This window comes from Columba livia, chromosome 1, assembly GCF_036013475.1.
Source record: "Columba livia isolate bColLiv1 breed racing homer chromosome 1, bColLiv1.pat.W.v2, whole genome shotgun sequence".
Classification (NCBI taxonomy): Eukaryota; Metazoa; Chordata; class Aves; order Columbiformes; family Columbidae; genus Columba; species Columba livia.
In genome coordinates this window covers 15,080,887-15,102,993 of record NC_088602.1, presented here as the reverse complement: position 1 = coordinate 15,102,993, position 22,107 = coordinate 15,080,887, and the positions used below count along the sequence as shown (strand labels likewise).

Below are 22,107 nucleotides of genomic sequence, written 5' to 3'. Positions count from 1 at the left end.
CCTCTTCACGGGAAAGTGATAGTTAACATGTAATCTGTCAGCAACTGTAATTTAATTCCAGCAAAATGAAGAAAACAGAAACTAGCATGTTGATTACTGCTTCAGCCATAGCCAAGAGTCTAAAAGGGCCTGGCTGGCAACTATTGACCTTGCAAAAAATTGTTTAGTGCTGCTGACAGGAGAAAGCCTGGAGCCACCAGCCTCTACAGAACAGCTCTTTTCTTCATATATTTCAGAATTTCAAATAATCATTCCATTTATTGCTTTTCTGTCCTCTCCCATGTACCTCTTTCCTTATCTTTCCTGTGTAAGACTTGTGGTTTACCCTACAGAAGTTCTTCACTCACATGTGCTTTCTAAATTACTGCTTACATTTATGTTAGGAATGAATTTGCAGTCCCTGTCACTGTCTAATGGCTTCCCTTTGTGGGCTATGGTCTCCCACATACTGTTCGGACTGGCTTGGCTATCTCCTGTTTCTCCTTCAACTTTACTGGACCTAAACAGATACAACTAACATATTTTTTCAGAATTTTTCTGTAGTTATTTATGAATACTTCTTGGTGACCTGCTCACTGACAGTATTTGTATGTTGGTCAAACAGGAAAAACAGGCAAGAAAGAAAGTAAGTTTAAGACATATCTCATCCAGCCAGTTAACAGGAACCATTACGAGAAAAATTTGAAAAAAAAAAATTCAGTGACACACGAAGGTCAAAATGATTATAAAACCATTTTAGAAGGCCTCTCAGGTAGTAGATGCAGGGTTTGAAAGTTTGCTCTGGAAACCAGACCTGATGAGCAAGTCTTAAAGCTCCTTTCCTCTTATGTTTTGTTCCTACTGAAGTATATCAGTAAGAGGAATTGGTATGGAAGATATGGTACTCCTCAGACTAATTGATTTATGAAGTTCCATTACAGGAGTTCCAAAGACAAATCTTTCCGCTGTTTCTTAATCAAAACCAGGCTGCAAAGAACCTGTATGTACTTTGGTAAGCTATGAACTAGAAAACCAAGCAGGATATATTCTGTCCCCACCCTTCCACCCACCTAGAATTCTATGTGTTTCTGAAAAAAAACTGCCCTTTATATTTCTTCACACATCTCTAGTGAACCATCACTAATGGAACACCTGTTTTTAGCTACATACATGTGTAGCAGGTGCACCACCCCCCTCAAAACACCAGCAATTTCTAGACGGATGGACCACTATGGTCATGTACACACCCCTTAGTCGACAGACAGCAACCTTAGCCAATGAAAAACCTCACTTGAGAGAAGTTTCTAGGCCACTGACTATATATGTCCACATATCACATTTAACTCAGGCAGAAAAGGAGCATGCTATGAATCCTATTTTGAGTTGGTCCTCGTCAGAGCAGTGAGTCCGCAGTCAAAGACTCTCCCCTTGTGTTGGGATGCTGCCTAAGGAAACTTCCTTGAGGTCTGAGTGCCCTCACTTTACTGATGAGTGATTGCATGTTCTGCCTTGCCTGTGAGAGTCCTCATCCTATGAGTGAGTGAATGTGCATTTTGGATCATCATGCAAACTTTTGGGGATTCCCTGACCTGGAGTCAGCTGTGTAGTAATTAAATTCCAATGGGTATCACAAACCTGTGGTTTGCAATGTTGTCCGAGGGCTGAATAATTTTGAATAAACCCCATTTCTAGTTGTTTTCCTTCTGAATGATTTTAGTTACAACAAATTTGCTTTTAGTTCATTGCCTGTCTGATGTGATTTTTGGTGTACCTCTGTGACATGTACAGAAAAAAAAATGTCTTTGAATCGGTAGAGTTGCTTCTTAGTTCTGACTGTATACTACTCTTGCCACTGATATTCTTGGTAACAGTAATAATTGGAACTGCCACAACAAAACTGAAATGTTATCAAGTTCATTTTATATTCTGTACTGAATAGCGTATAGATGTAATTTCACTTGTTACTTAATTTGTATGAAATAGCAAAGAAGTATTTCTAAAATCTTTCTCTCCCTAAACTGATTTATCAGTAAACATAAATCCCCCTTGACATAAATACTAAACACCTAGTTTAGTAGTGCTATTTGGTCAGGTAGAAACTAGAGAATTGTCATTGCCACAGACTGTGTTAGGCCATGTTTAAAATATTACACTCTTATCTTCATCTATAAACTACGCATTTGGGGGGAAAAAAAACCAAAACAAACTACTAATTGTATTTATTCTCCATCTATGATTTTTTGGCAGAATAAACTCTAATTTACTGTTTTCTAGTATCAGTGAATAAATGGGTAAGTCTGGTAAAATTTTCAATTTAAAAAGTTCCCCTTTTTGTTTACAAGAACATTACTTTTCATTTTTACAGATATAATTTTAACTCAAATGAATTACTATCCACAGAAATGCATGGGCAGGGAATTCATAATTGGCTACTTAGTCAATTGGTTACTTCGAGTGTGCAGTAAGGATTGTCTGTGAAAATGAAATCCAACAAAATAATGAAACCACAAATTAGGCATGTCACATCTTAATAAACAATGGTGTCTAATTATGATAAAATCTGGACTTACTTGCCAAGTGCAAAACACTCCATCTTAACAGTAGTTCCCCTTGCAGCTGTAACTGTGTAGGGAAAATGGACTTCAATTTTTGGTTCATATTCCCCCATCACACCTGGAAAATAAGGTATGTTTAAAATATGAAATATCATCAGTTTTCTATTCGTTGCGATTATCACACAAAAACCCTGCGGCTTGCTGGGCAGCCAGCAGTAGATGTAGGAATTGGTGGAGATAGCCTCCTTTGATCTGATGTGCTCTGCTTAGGTCCAGTACATATTCTAAAATGTTCTTCAGGGTTTCCAGCAGCACAACAGTGAGCTTAAGAAAAAGGATTTATTTTCTCAAAATTAGTTAATATTTATATTTTGAAAGACTAAAGCAGGTAATCGATTTTAGAAGGGTAAGCATTTTCACAGACCAAAGCTCTGTTTACTAATGCAGTGACAATTATAACAACATATCACGCAGTGTTTGACTGATGACCTTCTAAGCTCAACAAGGAAAACATGATGTAAGAGCATTTGTGTATGCAGATACAAACAGAGATCTGCAGACACATACAAAGTTCAGTTATTTCATTTTCAGTGAACTTCTTAATTTGGGAAATGATTAATTTTATTGAAACAACATGCTTATTATAGTAGGATACAAATAGGAAAACATCAGGAATGTAAAAAATCTAAATTTTGAAATCAGTAGAGTTATGTGGAATTTGCTGTGGAGTAACTGACAGCTTTGGAGAGTTTAGGAAATGAGAAATGATCAGGGAAGGGAGACAGGTTTTATAAGGTGAGGTGAGAAGAAATGTCATAATAAGAATGTCAGGAGGATAATGTGACTAACAGCTGTGTTTGCTTAGATGGAATGTGGGCTACTGGGATAAGCAATACTCAGGAACTTAAACAAAGAAAGAATGATGTGGATTTTTAGATGAGGAAAACTGAATAAAATCTGACTTGTGGACATAGTAGCAACAAAACAAGTCTAGTCTAATTTAATAAAAATCAGTCAAGGTTCTCCAAAGAATTCTAGAGCAAACAACTAGGAACAAGAGAGGTAAAGAGAGAAAAGAGATATCTTATGCAAGAAAGAGAAAAGCAAGGAGCATAACCAGGAACATGGAAGTAGAGGAATATGAGATCTGCAACTAAGAGAGCAGCTGGCATAGATAGATTGGAAAACAATGCACAGCATATAAGAGAAAAAAAAAAAAAGCTGAAATGGTAAAACATATACTTCTAGCCCTTCAGATGTTCCCCATGGACTCAGGAATTTCCAGTGGGGCTGTGCCCTCTTCCTCCTGCTGTCCCACAGGCTCCTGCACCTTGGTTCTGGGAAGAAGTCTAAACATATATGGATTTAAACATGTCTTTAGGGGCTTAAATTCAGTTAAAAAAATCTAAATGTTTCTGATACGTTAATAAAGTACTAATAACAGAAATAGAAAGCATAAAATGCTTTTAATTCAAACAGTTTAATTCCATAAATAATGTAACTTTAGAAATAGCAATAGCTTTCGTTTTAAAAACATACTCATGCAAGTATTGCATGTACTAGCAGCAGTGACACATTTTTCCTCAAGAACAGAATTGTAGAATTATCAAGTGTTTTAGGTTGGAAGGGACCTTAAAGATCATCTAGTTCAAACTCCCCTGCCATCAGCAGGGACACCTTCCACTAGACCAGGTGACTAAACATTTTGACATTGATTTATGAACTTCTGGAGAAATACCGCCCCTTGAATGTAAAGGCAAATGCTGAATCAGTTCAGTCATTAAAGATGAAAAAATATCTTTTGGGTAGAAAAAGGAAATTAACCTTTGTGTTGTGGTGATTGAAACAAAATCACAGCATCGACCATATTGTAGACAAAATTTTCCCTAGCCTAGACTGAAATCATTCCTAGTCTAATCTGTCATAAAAATATATTCCCAGTGGCTTGTATTATGTCAGTAAAATTCATAATTTAATTACCCTCCTTGTGACATTTACTGTTTTCTGGCCTTTTTATTTGTGATTCTGAATACCAGTTTCAAATTCATCTCAATTAGGTCATTCATGATTTTATAAAATATGTCATATCCCATTTTAGCTGTCTTTTACAGACTGAAAAATCCCAGACTATTAATCTTTCCCTACAATGAATCTTTACTATACTTATATACTTGCAATCATTCCTAGTGACGATGTTGCACTGTTTCAGATTTCATTCTATCATTTTGAGATGGGAAGATGAGAACCCCATAGCAGTATTGAAGTTGTAGATTTTTTTTTTTTCTTTTAGTCCATTTACCTTTTTGCATTTGAGCTGATGTTCATCCGCAATGGTGCGTCTTCACTGATAATGTCTAATAAAGGTACTATATTTTTAGGTTTATGTATTATATACATTTGCACTTTGTGACATTATTTATCACCTATCCATTCTATTATCACAATATCCTTCCGTAGCTCTTGACAGTTAGGTTTAATTTTAACTGTCCTTAATAATTTCATATTAACAAGCTTTTCTAACTCTGTGTTCATTTCCTTTCCAGATATTTCACATGTTGAATGGTGAAGTCCCAGAAAGGTATTCTGTGGCTTAACAGACAATCTCCCAGTTCTCCAAGCTGATCAGATACCCCTCCAACAGGTGGATTTTTTAATCTGTTGCTAATTCAAAACGGGGCTGTCCTTCAACCCCTCTGAGAATTTCATTTCCTTGACAGCCTTTGATGAGTGACCCTGTCAAGAGCTATTTGAAATGAAAGTACACAGTGTTACCTTGACCATTCCTATTCATATTCTCTCAGACTCTTCAGAAAAGTTGTGTACAGATTGAGGCATTACTTCCCTCTTTAAAAGCTGCATTCATGATATATGACAGTATGGTAAAATTGCTGTATGGTACTGAGATAAATACAATCCTACTAATTGTACTTTTCTATGTATTTTCTATCAAAACACTTGACACAGAAGTCAGACCTACTGATCTGTAGTTCCTCAGATGTTCCTAGGAGTCACTTTTTTACAAAAAACACCTTTTTCTACCTGCAGTCCTTCTGGTGAAGGAAAATGGTACATCCTGCTTCCTTCCATATAGGAGTTTGGCCTTGGGAATTTGTGAGCATTTGTAATGTCACTTATTTCTTCTAAAATGTCTTCTATTGAAGTGTCAATTACAAGACTGCAGTCCTGGTAGGGGAAGCTTTCTAAGTTCCCTTGTAGTGAACACTACTGAAAATAGTTCATTTAGGTTTTATGAAGCAGCCTTATACTTCTGAAATCTTCCTTTTAAATGTCTGCCATATGTTGACATATGTGTCATACTTGCTGACAGGGTTTGTGATTCAATGAATTAAAAAAGGGTTTTTTGGTTTTGTGTAAGACACTATTCCTGAAAATCATTGTGTTCAAATGTCATATACTATTAAACATTTGGCTTTTTTAGACCTATAAAATATGAAACCCAAAATAGGATTAAATTCTTCTTGCATTTAAAGTAATACAGTACTTATGATCACATCTGAAGGACAGTATTATCTTTCAGATGGTATGTTTTTAACTTACATTAACTCCCTTTAGTAGGTGCAGTCTGTACAAGTATTGAATGTTCTTTGTCATGTCATCATTTTGTATTCCTAATGAAACGCTGATCTACTAATGCTTTGTACCACGTCCTGTTCTTTTGGGTTATTGTTACACTAGCAAGCAAAGTGCCTGCAGCAACTGGCAAAAAAAATGTAGAAAAATGGCTGAGCAATTGTTTGGTCTCCCTATGAAAATTAGGAAACAAAAGTCTATTATTGCACAAGGATATTTTTCATCCTTATTATTTATGATTTTTGAGACCAAGGAGGCCATTACAGTTGCATAGACATCAAGGGAATCATCAAGGCCATACCTTCCCACATTAAAATATAATTGCTTTGCTGTGGCTGTTGTACCTCCAGACTCTTTATCATTCCCAGTTTCTGTTTTGGTCACTATGAGTTGGTAATGATAAAACAATCACCATCTGCATTTTCATCAAGATTTTTGTGCATTTGTATCAGGTACTAAAAGGAACCTGAACTTTTAAGAAATATTGAGACCTTGAGTTATGTACACTGGAATCAATCTCTCTCAGACTTATGTACATGACTTTCTTTCAGTGGTTTGGTTAAGGCTGTAAAAAATTCTCTCAAGTCATTTTTTATTTCCAGTTATCAAATATGAAATACAACAATAAATAAAACTGATCAGCACAGAATAAAAACATAATATACGATTTTCAAGCAGCTAACAAATCACGGAGCTCATGTGGTCTGAGTACTATAGAGGAACGGGGAGCAGTTTTCAGTGCTCCTGTGCTCTGCCTTACCATGAAAATACCTCCCTTGGACAATATTTTACCTTCCCAGAGATGAACCCAATGATTCAGTCTTCCTTAGGCCAATTAGTTAGTTTACTACGCTCCCTACTTCACAAGCTGTGTTCTTCAGCTGTGTTCAGATTTGGGTATGAAAGTGCTGAATTTGTGATTAGTATGAAACACACCACTTCAAGATAAATCTGACTTACCAGAACTTGAAATTTTGTCTGGGAATGAAAAAGGGGTTAAAAGCCAAACTTTCCTATTCATTTAAGTAAATCTTACCTCTGGTCTTTATTCTGAAACAAGTCACCCCACCTTACATTTCCCAGTCCCTGAGTCTCTGCCCTTTCAGTGTGTATGAGAGGGAGACCTGTCCACATTTCTGCCCAGCCAGGGCTTTCCCTGGCTGAGTGAAGTTGAGCTAGAGATGAAATACTAATAACCCTCCTGTTATATACCTGACATTACTGAAAGAGATACTGATTCAAATGACTGAACGTATCTGAGGATTAAGCACAGCTTGACCTTGTTAGAATTAATGGTCTGTTGGTCATATGGGCAAAAATAGAGCTCAATATTTACAGAAGAGATGATTTTCCTATTCCCTCATTCAGACATTTTTTTACAACAATGAAATTATCACAGAGCGATTATTACATATTCTCCAGCTCAGGTAAGGAAAAATTTTCATTAAATCATGTTTAATTTTAATAAGTGGTTTCATTTAGCAAGTTGTTCCCTTGACTTGACTACAAATCTGTGACTTGTGGTCAAATTTCCACTACCCAAAGTGTCTATGAACTCTTAGCTACACTGTTGTCTGCATTTTAGTTTTCCATCAAAAAATAGAGATAACTGTGTTCACTGAATCACAATAACGTGATAAACACTGATTGTGATGTGCTTACATACCACAGGAATAAACGTAATAGAATTTCAAACATTTTCAGATATTACTATAGCTAAAACTGTTTATATTATCCCCTGTGGGCCATTTAATGGAAATGGAGAATGGAATAAAGTACCAAGAACAGTTTCTGATTTCAGTCTTTCAGCTAAGCACAACTGAAAGAGCTACAGACAGAATATCAGTTATTATCACTTCGAAAAGGACTGTTCTACCTCTCCATTTAGCCTGTCACTCGCTGTGCAGTGTAGAAACATTGTGAGTCTATAACTATATCCACACAATAACACTTTTTGCCTTAATGGAGAAAAAGAAAATCAGACTGCTGAGAAATCATGACACATCATCTTACTCCAGCTGTGTAGAGGCTAATGATTCTGTTCCGCTAGTCTTCCAGATATTAACTACCCTCTGGAATTTCCAGGAGCATGAGCTTCCATAATGGGTCCTTAGACCCTTCCAGCTAAAATGGTTTGGGTTTGTTTTGAACTGTTTAGGTAATAGCTCTTTAAGTTATTTCGGAAACTAATTTTGAATGGAAAAGGTTGTAGGGAATACTTGAATAAGTGGCTGATAAGTTTTTAAGACAGTACCTAGAAAAGAATATCAGATTCCTGGCTAAACATCATCAGAGTGCTAGGGATAAAATGAAATCCAAAGTTTTCCTGTGTTCAGGAGAAAGACTAGGCACAGATTTATACTTGCCATTATTTTATTAGCAGAAGATACAACCCCCATAGCTCAGTGATTAAAAGTGTTTGCCTGAGAGCTTTGGGTGAAGTCCTTGATCTTAATCAGATGGTGTAGGAATGTTATTCCAGTTCTCTTAAAGCCTGAATAGTGCACTAATCACAAAAATACTGAGGATTTTTATTGGTTTGCATGTTCCTCTAAATTTCTGGGAAACCTCCTGAGTAGTGATGAACTTGGCCTGATGCATAAGTATTTTTTCCAATAATTGCACAGATCAGAAATTGAGATTCCTACCACTTTATAATTATGATCTGCTGTGTGAATCAATCCAAACCTGAGAAAATTTCGATGAAGGAGCTATGGCAGGAATGTTCACGCATAATTTCTTCTGCTTGCAATAATTTGTGATGCAAACTAAGGTTGTCCATCATGTGGGTCTTTTTCTGACAAACAAATATTTAGCATTTTCCCTGGAGACCTGCATCATTAAATGTCCCCAAGTAGTTATTTGGAAGAGAGATCTCTGAATACATACATGTACAATGACAGAAAATTCACAGCAAAAACCAAATTAATTCAAATATTATGATGATACCTACCATTGCATTCTGACTGCAGCAGAAATTGTCAATGCGTTGGGAAGAATTTATTGACTCACTTGCCATTAATCTTATTCTAAATGGAAGGACTAGCACCTGCTAGTCAATGTGAGGTTTTTGGATTTCAGTAAAACCTTCGATACTGTCTCTCACAGTATCCTCCTGGGCAAGATGTCCAGCACACAGCTGGATAAACACACAGTGCAGTGGGTGAGTGACTGCTGGATGGGCCGGGCTCAAAGGGTTCCCGTAAATGGGGTTATGTCGGGCTGGCAACCAGTCACTAGTGGGATTCCGCAGGGATCCATCTTAGGGCCAGTACTCTTCAATGCCTTCCGGAATGACTTGGACACAGGACTTGATGGAATACTAAGTAAGTTTGCCAATGACACAAGTTGGGAGAAGCTGTTGACGCTCTCAAGGGCAAAGGTGTGCTGGTTTGACTGAAAATGAGTTAATTTTCTTCATGCAGTTAGAAACCTTTCTTTTTCATAGCCAGCACAGTCATTATTTGGACTTAGTTTGAGAACAAGAAGATAAGAACCTGGGACAGAGTTAATGTTTTTAATGGTTCTGGTCTGGGAGCCAAGGATGTTCTGAGCACTCTACCCACAGGTGTGTGTGGGGGAATAGATGGGGCAGAGCTTGACTGACACGAGACTGATGTATGATGTATCCAGACTGAGTATTCCATCCCATTAGCATCATGCTTCGTATATAAGGAGAGCTGGGATCTTCCTCTCATGTTCTCTTCCCTTCATGCTTGGAGACCTGTTCGGGGGAGTTCTGTTCAGGACTTTCATTAGTTTGGCTTTCTGCCTTTTTCCTCTCTTCTCTCTCTGGGATTGGCTGTTTGGACTAGGTGCTGCTTCCTGGGACTGGCTGCTCAGTGTGAGTGTGAGAAATTGCAGTGATTATCTTTTATTTTATATTCTATTTCTATTTTATTATATATATGTATATATATTTACTAGTAGTATATTGATATTTTGGTATTTTATTAAACTCTGTTTATCTCAATCCAAATTTCTCCCCTCTCTTTTGATTCCCTCCCCTATGTAGGGGGTGGGGGAGGAGTGAGCAAGAAGCTATTGTGGTTGTACTGCTAACTCAGGTTAAACCATGACAAGAGGGATCTGGACAAATTGGAGAACTGGTCAATCACCAACCACATGAAGTTTAACAAGGGCAAGCGCAGGATTTTGCACTTGGGACGTGTCAACCCTGTCTGTACACACAGACTGGGGGACAAGATACTGGAGAGCAGCTCCACACAGAGGGATCTGGGGGTTCTGGTCCACGGCAAGTTGAACATGAGCCAACGGTGTCCCTGGCAAGCAAGAGGGCCAACCTTCCCAGCATTGCCAGCCGGGCAGGGAGGTGATTGTCCCGGTCTGCTCTACACTGGTGCGGCCTCACCTGGAGCGCTGTGTGCAGTTCTGGGCACCACAGGATAGAAAGGATATAAAGCTACTGGAGAGTCTCCAGAAGAGGACTACAAAGTTGGTGAGGGGTTTGCAGGAGAAGCTGTATGAGGAGCAGCTGAAGTCACTGGGTTTTTTCAGCCTGGAGGAGACTGAGGAGGAGGGGCAGGTACTCACCTTTTCTCTCTTGTGACCTGTCATAGGACCCAAGGGAACAGCAGGAAGATGTGCCAGGGGAGGTTTAGGTTGGACATTAGGAAAAGGTTCTTCACCCAGAGGGTGCTGGAGCACTGGAACTGGCTCCCCAGGGAGGTGTCACAGCCCCAAGCCTGACAGTGTTCAAGAAGAGACTGGACAACACCCTCAGACACACGGTGTGAAATGTGGGGTTGTCCTATGCAGGGACAGGAGTTGGACTCAATGATCCTTGTGGGTCCCTTCCAACTCAGGACATTCTATGATTCCATGCTATAAGTCTCTAAAAATTTCTGTAGGAATGGTTGTCTTATGATAGCTGTCCACAATATTCCTTCCACTTAGAGATCTCATAGCCAAGTTTTGAGCTATAAATTTATCATTTTAGAAGCCCTAAAAACACTCATATGAAATTGCATTCTGCAATGCACTGAACACTAAAGTACTAACAATATTTTCATATGTTACTCAGAGAGCAAACTCTTCTGTAGTTTACAGCTAGGGGATAAGATGTTCATGTATTTCTAGGTATGGAAGTATAAATGTAGAATGTGGTTGCATGCAACCAAAGCAAATTGTTTAACTAAAGTTAAAACAAAGCTTTCCTCTTCCAATTTAATATCCATCTTCATATTATAGTTCATTTTACTAGTCCAGCAGCTACTCGCTGAACCCTGTCTGGAAAGCTCTTTCTAAAAATAGGTTTCCAATCTTGACATATTTAAAAAAAAATAGTTATTTATAACCAATAAATGACATACAAACATGAGAGCTTTCTCTCTCTCTTAAACAGCAAATACAACTAAAAGCATTTCAATTATAAGTGGTTGTATTATGACTGAAGCAAGCTGGGGCCAAACCCTAAGGATACAAAACCAGTGAGGTAAGCTCAGAATAAGCAATGAGCAGAGCAGTGGTATTTTCTCCAGTTCTTTAAACAATGACCCAAAATTTCTAGTCTACAGTTCGGGCTGCAGAGATCTCTGTCTGCCTGGGTTTGAAAACATCAAACAGTAACTATGACCAAGATTACTGACCCTCTGTGTAGATGAGTCTTTAGTGAGTCATAATCAAGCCTTCAATTAATCAAATTTTTCACATATATGTAATTTAGCATCTAAGCTCTTCTGTTAAACCCAGAACATCTGGCACTGGATGAAACAAAACTTCATCCTTTGGGCATTCAAAGATGAATGAGGCCATCTGAATGGCTTGTGTACAAGATTCCGGTATGAAGATTTGTATATCTAGAGTTGTATGGATAAATGATAACCTGAACTATGACTAAATAGCTATGTATATAGGTAATTTTTCTGGGCAGCCATACTCATAAAGAAAGATCAGGACTCCACTACACCAGACAACATGCCATCTTGCTTAAAAGCCCTAAGAATATGAGTCAACATAGAGCCAAAAGAACTGTTGTTTTTTGTTGTTGTATTTTGCTTTTACAGAGGTGGAGATTGTGCTGAAATTGGCAGAAGAAATCTATGGCAGATTTCTTTTATGCATCGCTGGGCAATGTTTATTGTTCCTCTTTTCCAATTACCTGCTGTTCATCCAGGTCGGGCTCACAAAAGTTATTCAGAAACCTGAAAAATATTATTTAATCTAAATGATTAGGAGGAGGATCTAATTTTCATGGGGTTTCTAATTATCTTCCTGATGGCATGTTCACAGTTCTCAAATAACCTCATTTCTCCTATATTGAATGACATAATTATTTGTACTTCAAATATGACCTTAATCTCCATTTTTCTTGCAACCTGCACTGTTCTTTTACAGAATGAAAACAAATATCCCCTTTCCAGATAGGTACTAACAGTGTGCAGATTGTTGCAGTATCCAGAGAGGAATTTTTCATTTGGTTCTGATCAATTACGACACAAAGTAGTGTTGCTCTAATATTTATTGTTATCTAATTAACTGGAAAGATCTTCCTAAATGAGAAATGTTTTTTTTTCAGTTGAGACTCCTGATACAACCATGCAAACAGAAGTACCTATTATTTCCTCAATAAGAAAGATCAAACTAACAGTAACATTTCTCCTCCATTAACAACAGCTATTGAAATACCCATTGTTTTAGACCCAATAGCAACAAATCATTCTTGTTATAAACTTACTGCAGTTCTAACCCAAAGCAAAATTCCTGCTGTTCAAAATCAAATTATTTCAGTATATTGACAAGAACGCCAAACTGACAAGTCATTCTTATTTGAACATTTTATGAATATATATGTAGCTCATGATTGCAAAGCAAGCAGTCACTTGTGACTTTGTATCTCAGATCCTGAGACAGTGAGATACATAACATTTTGTATGACCATTCTCAACAATCTGAAACCATGCACAACAGTATAGGTTATTTTCATTATCAATTTGTACAAATTTTAATTTAGTCAAAATTAATTAAAATACAACTGACACACTTCTGTCCAAAATCTTAATAGCTACAGTTCAATGCAATGTCATTCCTAATCCTGAACTGGTTTTATAGGAACATTTTTTCTCCATTTCATTTATTTTATGCTTTGTATACTCTGTATATGGATCAATTAACACTTTCCTTTGTATAGTTTCATAAATCATCAGGAGGAGAAACAAAACAAGACAACATGAGTACAGAAGATGTGCAAGATGATACATGTCTAGAATCTTAAATTACTTTAGCTAATTAAAAAAAGCAATAACTTCATTTCCAGCAGATAGTGTTTTATCAACTAGTGGGAAAACTCAGAAATTAAAGCTCCTTGAATAGGATTATCTTAACAGAGCTCAAGTAAACTAAAGTCAAAGCAAACTGTTTCACAGTGTAAGAGTTCTTGTTCTACATTGAACAGTGGAACCTAATTTTTTCCAAACCTTTCCCAGTTTCTCCTCTTGAGACAATCTCCTGGGTTCAACCTTTTTATACAATCAAAAGACCATCTCAGTATTTCTCTACACTTTTTTTGTAGGCTAAATCTTTTATAAATAGTGTCTTTGAACTTTTGTGTGCTGTTTAGTAATGCACTTGAGCCATACTATAATCCCTTTAAAACTCTGTGTAAAGAGTTATTGTATAAGAGCCATCCATAAAACCTCCTGCCTACCAATAGATTTTCACTGAGAATTTTTAGGTGGAATGCCCACTGGTGCTGACTGCAATAGATTTTCTAAATGGAAAGAAACATAAATATTTTGGAAAAAAAACATGGCAAAACCAACACTGCCCCTCCTATTTTTTATATATATATACACATGCATACACATGCACCTTTTTTCCTTTTTTTTAATTAAAATTAGAATACATTGATTTTTTTTTTAATTCTGACTTTCATCCTACTATTTTTGACAACCTTGCAGTGGGTTGTCAGAGCCAGAATGAAACAAGCAAAAAGTGTTTCTTCAAAATACTTGTAGCTTATTAAGAAAATATTTTTTAATAGAGAAAAGCAGAGTTTGTGGGAAGTGTTTTATATTCATTTTCATAATGAACCATCATTAAAATATTTCACTATAATTTTGGGGGGAGAAACAATGTGTTTACCACAGTAATAATGGCTGTCATTTTATCAGCCTTCCCTGGAGCAGACCTTGTGTACTTTGATGTCTCTCTCAGTGCTATCAGCCTTTGTATCTTGCTAGAGATCAAACTTGATTTTGCCCAAACAGTTTGGATCTGCTTGAAAGAAATAAAAGTAGGGTAATATCAAGTTTGGATTCTGTCCTGGAGCACTAGGAGGCGTTCCCACAGTTTCCAGCCAGTCTTGCATAGTTTTTATGACTTGCAAAATTCAAATATGAAATGTGACTGGACACTTAATGATCTTGCAATATAACCATCAAAAAACTGGCAGCCTACAAGGTTGGAAACTACAGAAAAACTGTCAGGATTAAGTCACAGCTAGATATTTCGAACTCCCGTTACAATCTATGCTTTGTGTGTTCTAGAATTCAGCTCCATATAAATAAATACATTAGAAGGAAAACTAGTAATGCAAGTAGGAAAAAAAAATCTGTGCATTTCTGGAAGGGGAAAACTGTCACACCATAAAAATTAAGGTTAATCTTTAAGCAAATCTTTCTAATGTCAATTATCAGTCAGTTAACAACTATCAGTATTGTTCAGGGATGGAAATAGTCTATGTCTGTGAAACTGTTGATTTTACTTTATTTCAATGTATTATTTATTAACTTATTGTCCTATACTGGCCCTTTTTATTGCTTAATTTCCACCATTGGGGAAATTATTATGACTTCTACCAAACTTTTCTTAATGTTTGGAAAGAAGTCTTTAGATAACCCTGTGGTGTTCAAACAACATGTCCCAGAGTTCAACCTGAATAAGCACATGCAGAACACATTCCATCATGGAAAAACAGAACTTAACATCCTTAATACCTTGATAACTATAAATTCTATCATTATGTGAGACTATTAATCACATTGAATTAATCAACAGAATCAACAGAATTAGGATAGACAAGATTCCGTTCACAGAAATATGATGACATGGAAAAAAATTGGAAGGTCAAGGTCATCCAGTTACATGAGAATATATCTGGTCAGATACACTGATCTCTGTTGAGATGTAAACTAATTTGCTCTAATGGATCACAGCAGAAAGTATTCTCCGATGTCTGAAATTGTAAAAGTTCTCCTTTATTTTTCTGGTAATTTCACTATCACAAAGCCACTAGGCAGTAACTACACAGAGACAAAATGAAGAGTTACTTAATTCTCTCCTGTACAGTAATAATGTTAAAGTTAACATCTTCTCAAGATAAATAAAAAGATAAAAAAAGGAAGAGAAACTGGGATGAAAATGTGTGAACTTGAAATAACTGTCTTCTGCTATCAAGCATCATGTTTTATACTCCCTAGGTTTCTATTTCCTAAATTTGAAGAGGCTTTCTGTTGTTTTTATTAGTCAAGATAATTTACTGCTCCAAATCAGCATCCAAGCCTGCAAAGATCTGTTTTAACAATCTTGTTTATTATTTGCAAACAATTATTAAATAACTCCTCAAAGTTACTAATGCATTATAAAGGCCGTTAATAAAATGATGCATTTTCTTTTCTGCTAAAATTTTTCTCTCCTTGGATGGAATTTTAGAGTGTTTTTATAACCCAGCTTGAAGTAAAATTGAATTGTATGAAATGACTGATTGTCAAGGACATCTGAATAAATGAGCTATTCATTTTATTCAGAATCCATTGAAGGATTTCTTGATGTTTTTATTTAATTTGCTTCATAGCCAGGACCTAAGTTACCCTTTGGGACACATTGCAAAAGAAATAAAAGATTAATGAAAGTCCAGGAAGTTTCTACATTCTTACGAAGTTTGACAGAAAGCCTTAATATTATTCTGTTTCTTCCTCATAGATAAATAGAGACCAATGTTGTCATAGGAATGTTTTTCATCACAAACTGTCCAGTCCCTTTGGAACAGGTACTATTTATACATCAAAATCTGAGCATGATGATAAATATATCAAGTAGAATATTTTTGAGAATACAGACTATATAAATTGTTTTATTTATAAAGTGTCATTTGGAAAAACTGTTTAAAATGACAAGCTCTTCCTACGGTTTCTGACAGATGTGCTGACTGAGAAGGATAACGTTATTTGTGATGCTAACCGTTATAACTCAGAAAGCTGTGTGATACTTAAGCAAATATTTAAAATGTTGAAAATGATTAAATTAATTTTATAACCAAAAAGCTTACAACACCATTTTCAAAATCATAGAACTCAGCAGCATAGTTTCAAGAAAATTTTCAGGTACATGGATGTTTCGTTTAATGCTATTCTTAATCTCACTTCCTTGTTAATGTCCATCCTCAGATGTTTCTTCCTCCACAAATAACTTTATTTTCCTCTAATGAGTATCTCTTTTAAGCAGCCATGTTTCTGAGTATAATGTACACATATTTTAAAAACGTTGTCATCGCCCTTTAACATTTGTCAGTGGATAACGCAATGTAGCCTAAAACAATTTCTATCAAAAAGGAAAAGTACAATATCATTAATGGAATATTTTAATAGTGATCGTAGATAGCTTTTAAAAGGCCCATATTGCTGCATTCTGTGGAGGAGGTACAACAAAGTATATGTCGTAAATAATAAATATGATTTAGCAACCAGAATCTTACTGAATATTTTTTAAAGGTAGGTTCTTGGAGACTGCAAGGGTAGGTAAAAAGTCTTAGTCTCTTCATTGAGAAACTTATTCAGTCATACAAGAAAGCAAACAATTTACTAAGATGTACAGAAGAATTCCATTACAACAAAGGGGCTTTTCAGAAATCCCAACAGATCAAAATTAAGGCCTGGAAGCCTGGTAGAAAACCATGCATGTGAAAAAATGAATTGGAAAATTGTTGAATTGTTGAATTGTTCATCTATGTGCAAATGCCTCCCCAATACTTCAGCACAGTTCAGAAGGTTGGATTATCACAGTCGCATGACAGCCAGCCATGAAACACAAATTTGCTTGAGGCTGGTACATACTACCCACTTGACATTTGAGAAAATCTGCGCAGTTTTCCTTCACAGGTTTTATTTCTAAGCTTAGTGATGTAGACCACCGCATTTATCTTTATTTACTCTCTCCATTTCTTATACTGTACTGTGTGCCTATGTACCATTAGTATGATATGGAAAATTAATTTGTTGAATTTCTGCACAAAGCTGGAACCCAATAAGAGCATGAAGAAATGTCATAAAGAAACAATAGAGCAAGATATGAATAATAAACATGACAATAAAATTCTTTTTTAGCCAGAGTTCAAGCTGATTAAAAAACAGACAATGTTTGGGGGTTTTTTATTTTCAAAGGCTGACATTGAAAAGATCAGGTCTGTTATGTTAATTCAGTAAAATTAAACACCTGAAACTGAATAATTAGCATAGGTACAAAACCCAAAAAGAAAATAGGAAATGATACAGTAAAACACGCAGCTTTTTGCTGCAGAGTCTGCAGACTGTGCAGACAGAAATGTCAACTTGTTATGATGAATAAACATTTAATTAATTCCATTCTAATCCATGAGTACATTTTTTTAACTTAACTCTGCTAAACTAAGTCATTTGTGTTTAAGTCTGGCTTTTGTAATGCTTATACAACACAGGACTAGTCTTAGTTCTAGAAAAAGCTATAAGCAAAACAAAAGCCTTGGATTCTTTTCATCTCTCATTCTCTCTCTCTGATTTATATAAAGTATGGATTCACTTATGCTGAATTGCTGAAATGCATTTCTGAAGAACTAGAAAGCATAATTAAATGTGGAACATCTTGAAAAAAAGGAAAATACAGGCACTTATGGAATCATTACTTATTATTCTAAAAAATAACATTATTTTGACGGAAAACAAAACAAAAAGCAATATAATGCAATAAATATGAATCTTTTTGCTGCAAAAGAGCAAATAACACAGTTGCCTCTATAGGCAGGTGTTCCAACAGAATCAGAGTTACATATAATTTATACTGAAAGTGTCGTACTGCTCCATAAGAAATATTATTGGAAGGTGTTTTATTTTGAACTTTTGGGAAAAAATCCTAAGCCACTTTTTGATAATACAATTTAGGTACTTATTTACAGAAAAAAATACTACAGTTATATGTGTTGATGAAATTCAAAACTACCTGGGTAACTATCATTTTAATCAAATCTATTATGCTCCTGGTGGTACTTAATAAGTGCATTGAATTGGAGCCTGGAAGTGTAACGGGTCTTTCGTAAAGCAACAGGTAAAGTTTTGAGCAATACATCTGCTCAATTGCCTAACCATGTGTGCCTTGTGTCATCTGAGATGTGTGAATGTCCATCTCCTGGCATCCTGCTGCTGTTCTGCACATGCTGTGTGATATTTGCCAGGCCCCCCTGGATGTTCTGGATTCCTGAGGGTTTCTCAGTGTGGTAGTGGCCTCTTGCATTGAGGCAACTGAACTGTGCCCTAAAGAAACACATTACTGAGAAAGGAGATTTGCTTCTCTCTATCAGTGGCGGAGCACAAGAATAGCAAGAAGGAGTAACTACCCTAAATAAAATACATCAGGAGGTTTCAGATTGCACCTCAGTCTTCAGACATCTAAATATTCTCACAACTGTTAGATGTTTTAAGTGATACTGTCTCCTTGAACACCTTTCTTTCCATGATCGCTGCAGTATCAATACGTTGAAAAACAATAAAATATGTTGAAAAACAATAAAGTCATGGTTCTTAAATTAGCTAGAGCACTTTTGGCCTAGTGTTTCTGCTTCTGTGTGGTACCCAGAAATAATTGTTTTCTTACCATCGTTTCGCAGTGTCAGAGGTGTAGGAGGGCTCAAAACTCTGGCATTTGTCACTGTGTTTTTCACCAGGCATATATAGCTGCCAACATCAGATGTTTGCACCTTGGAGATGTAGAGATTGCCTGTCTCCTGAGAGATGAAGCGTCTGCTGTCTTCTGCCACAAAAGATGGGAATTCATTAAATACCCAGCTATAGATGATCTCTGAAAGAAAACAGAAAAAATAAAAGAAAGCTATTATGGAAACAATAATGTGTAATGCTATTGGTTATGCTGAATAAATGTTCATGATTTTTTTTTAAATAATCTAGAAAAAAACAAAAGCTAAAGGTTTTAAAACTTTGTTTGTTTTGTTTGTATGTTTTAGAAATGAAGAGAATAATTCTTTATCTTTCCTTGAAATTTTGGAAGCAACGTAATTATTGAATCCACAGGACAGATTTAGTTCAAGGAAATTCAACAGACTCAGAAGTCACCCATAAAGTATTACATAATTCCCTTTTCTAATGTTTCAGGTCAATCCAGAAATAATATATAAAGCACTCTTTTCTCTACTTGTTCAAAATTTCAGTGAACTGTAGCAAAATGCATTCTATAGAGCCAGGGATGACTTTCCCATCTGAACGTCTGTTTTTAAAATCAGGAGGTTCTAGTAACTGTTTAACCTACCTCACAGTAAGATTACCACACTAGACTTCTGCTTTACTGAAGAATCTCAGAACGCTTCCTACATGCAGCTTAAATTGCTATGATCAATTAATAATTCTTTAAACCAAAGCTACCAACTGCTTTGCCCAATAATCTGATGGATCAATACTAATCAGAGTTATTTTTTAAAAAATGGTAATTAAAACCACTGCCTTGGTTCTCAGTTTTATCCCACAAATCATTCAGTTCACCTGAAAAGTATACATTTTTTCCCCTTCTAATAATTGCTTGAGAAAAAAATCATTTCCTATTTTCCTGTATGAGATTATATCACAAGTTATTAAAAACCTAGATGCATTAATGTCTCTGAATTGGAGGTATCAGTAAAGCTAATGAGATTCTCATTTAGCAGGGAATTCCTTTCAGGGAATTATTCATGTGGAGCTCCAACAATTGAGACATTAAAGCCTTAACCTTATGCTTTTCTGCATGTCGCTCTCCTTTCAGTCTTATCTTCCACTGTTTCATTTTGTCTTCACACTTGAGAAAAAAAAATTCTACACTACTTAAACTGGCACATTAGCTGTAAAGCAATTTCTTCTGTAATCTCCCCCTGTGAAGGCCTTTAAAGAACTGACTCCAAAATAAGAAAATCTAAAGCTAGGTCAGGTATACAAAATCCCTGCTACTGCTCCAAGCCGCAAACTGCTTCATTAATATAGTGAGTCCCAAGTTTTCAGACTCAGATTTCTTAGGTGACTGCTCTCAGCTTCAGTAGTGATATGAAGGACAATAATTGCACGTATGTCAGTCTGTTTGTCTCATACTTTTATCTCCACTACAGTCAAAATGTTTCCTTGATACCAAGTTAGCTGGGAAAGGAAAGGGCCAAAGGAGTGAGAGAAAACTCCTCAGAATTTAATTTTTTCTGTGTGCTTTTCTGCTAATGATAGGAAAGGAACTGGTATAGCTGTTCATGGTACAAGAAATGTGAAACATATTAACATCCTAGCATAGTCAGGTGTGCAGTTTGACTTTAACAATCTAGAAAGCATTAGAACTTGCAACTGATATCTCCTTTCTATCCCTCTGTTGTACCACTCCCTGACATTTTGATCAGAAAGAAATGGAAAAGCACAATGACCAGTTTTTTTAACCAACATAAGCCAACATGCAAGCAGTGATGTAGAGATGCAGGATGTTCCGGATTAATTTTAAAGAAGTTCAGTCTAGTTTTAAAGTCAGATTAAAATTTTCTTATGTAAAAACGATGGTATTAATATAAAAATGCTCTGTTAAAGGACTAAACATATTTAACTGACAGTAAGGGAAGACCTCTCCAAAACAGGGCATTATGCTGCACACATTGACGTTTTGTTTAAACTCTTTTTTGAGATCCAATTGTAATTCTGAGTGGTTACAAGGGACCCTGAGAAGTTCAGGGATCACAGAGCTTTCTGTCCAAGTGTTCAGAATTTCCTCCCTCTTCTGTTATGTTTCAGGCAAAATGCTAAGTAGCCAAAATATTTCTCTCTGAAAATTGCATTGCCACGTTTTGCTATGATGTCTTATCTGGCAGAAATGATTCATGGCAGCATAACATTCTACGAAGTTATGATGAACATGCAAGTTCAAGGAAAATGCATAGGCTTTAATTGAAGACACCTGTTACCAATGCAAATGGAAAGCAATCAGTCTCACTAATTACTCTGCCTTAAAAGTAGTTCAAACCAAATTAAAAATAGTCATCATTGTGGGTTCATTGGTAGTCCATGTAGAATAGAATTTTCTCCATTTGTACCCCAAAAACATCCACAGGTAATTATTCATGTATTAATTACAACTACTCCAAAGGAACAGATTTCAGGAAATAAATTTTTTGTATCTTGAAGGAAACAGAGTATTTAGTGTTTCTGGTGCTGAATCCAGGGAGTATACTGTTATTTTTGTCCCCTTCTAAATAATTTTTCATGTTTAAAATGGAGTGAAGAAGGAATGGGTACTGGGATAGGATACTGAGAAAAAGGTAACAGAATTATTGGCAAACCTAATACTCAATTCATCTATGCTGTTAAACTGCAGTTAATGTTTTTGTTTGTGCATACCTACAGCATCTATATTCCAGCCAGGAGCCCAAACTTCAAGACACAAACAGAAGTGCTAACAGTTTACTTCTCACTCATTGTTAGTGCACTGTAATAGAAGAAATTATTTCTATTTTTCATTTTTAAAAAGCAAAACCCTGGAAACACACTTTCAAATATCTGAAGACTTTCAATCTGAAGGCTCAGATCTGGAATTGATCTGGAATTCTGAACTTTCTTTGCAGGTGATAAGCTCCTTGCACACTTTATGAAGTTTCTCTCTGATTAGGCCTGTTTAATGGGTTCAGCAGATTCTTAAATATAATTTTGAGGGTTATGTCCATACAGTATTCATAGGCTTCAGTGGAAGTATCTTTGGAAAACTCCAC

At 36.1% G+C, this 22,107-nt stretch overlaps 1 protein-coding gene across 4 annotated transcripts in view; it reads right to left on the bottom strand.

Moving 5' to 3' along the window:
- CNTN5 (contactin 5) overlaps positions 1-22,107 on the bottom strand; it is a 706,531-nt gene that overhangs the window by 155,030 nt on the left and 529,394 nt on the right. For all 4 annotated transcript variants that reach the window (XM_065043870.1, XM_065043985.1, XM_065043938.1 and 1 more), the window contains 2 exons: positions 18,987-19,190; positions 2,550-2,652 (listed from right to left, as the gene is read on the bottom strand). In XM_065043870.1, coding sequence (XP_064899942.1) covers positions 2,550-2,652; positions 18,987-19,190 — 307 coding nt within the window. The remainder of the gene's footprint in view (positions 1-2,549; positions 2,653-18,986; positions 19,191-22,107) is intronic.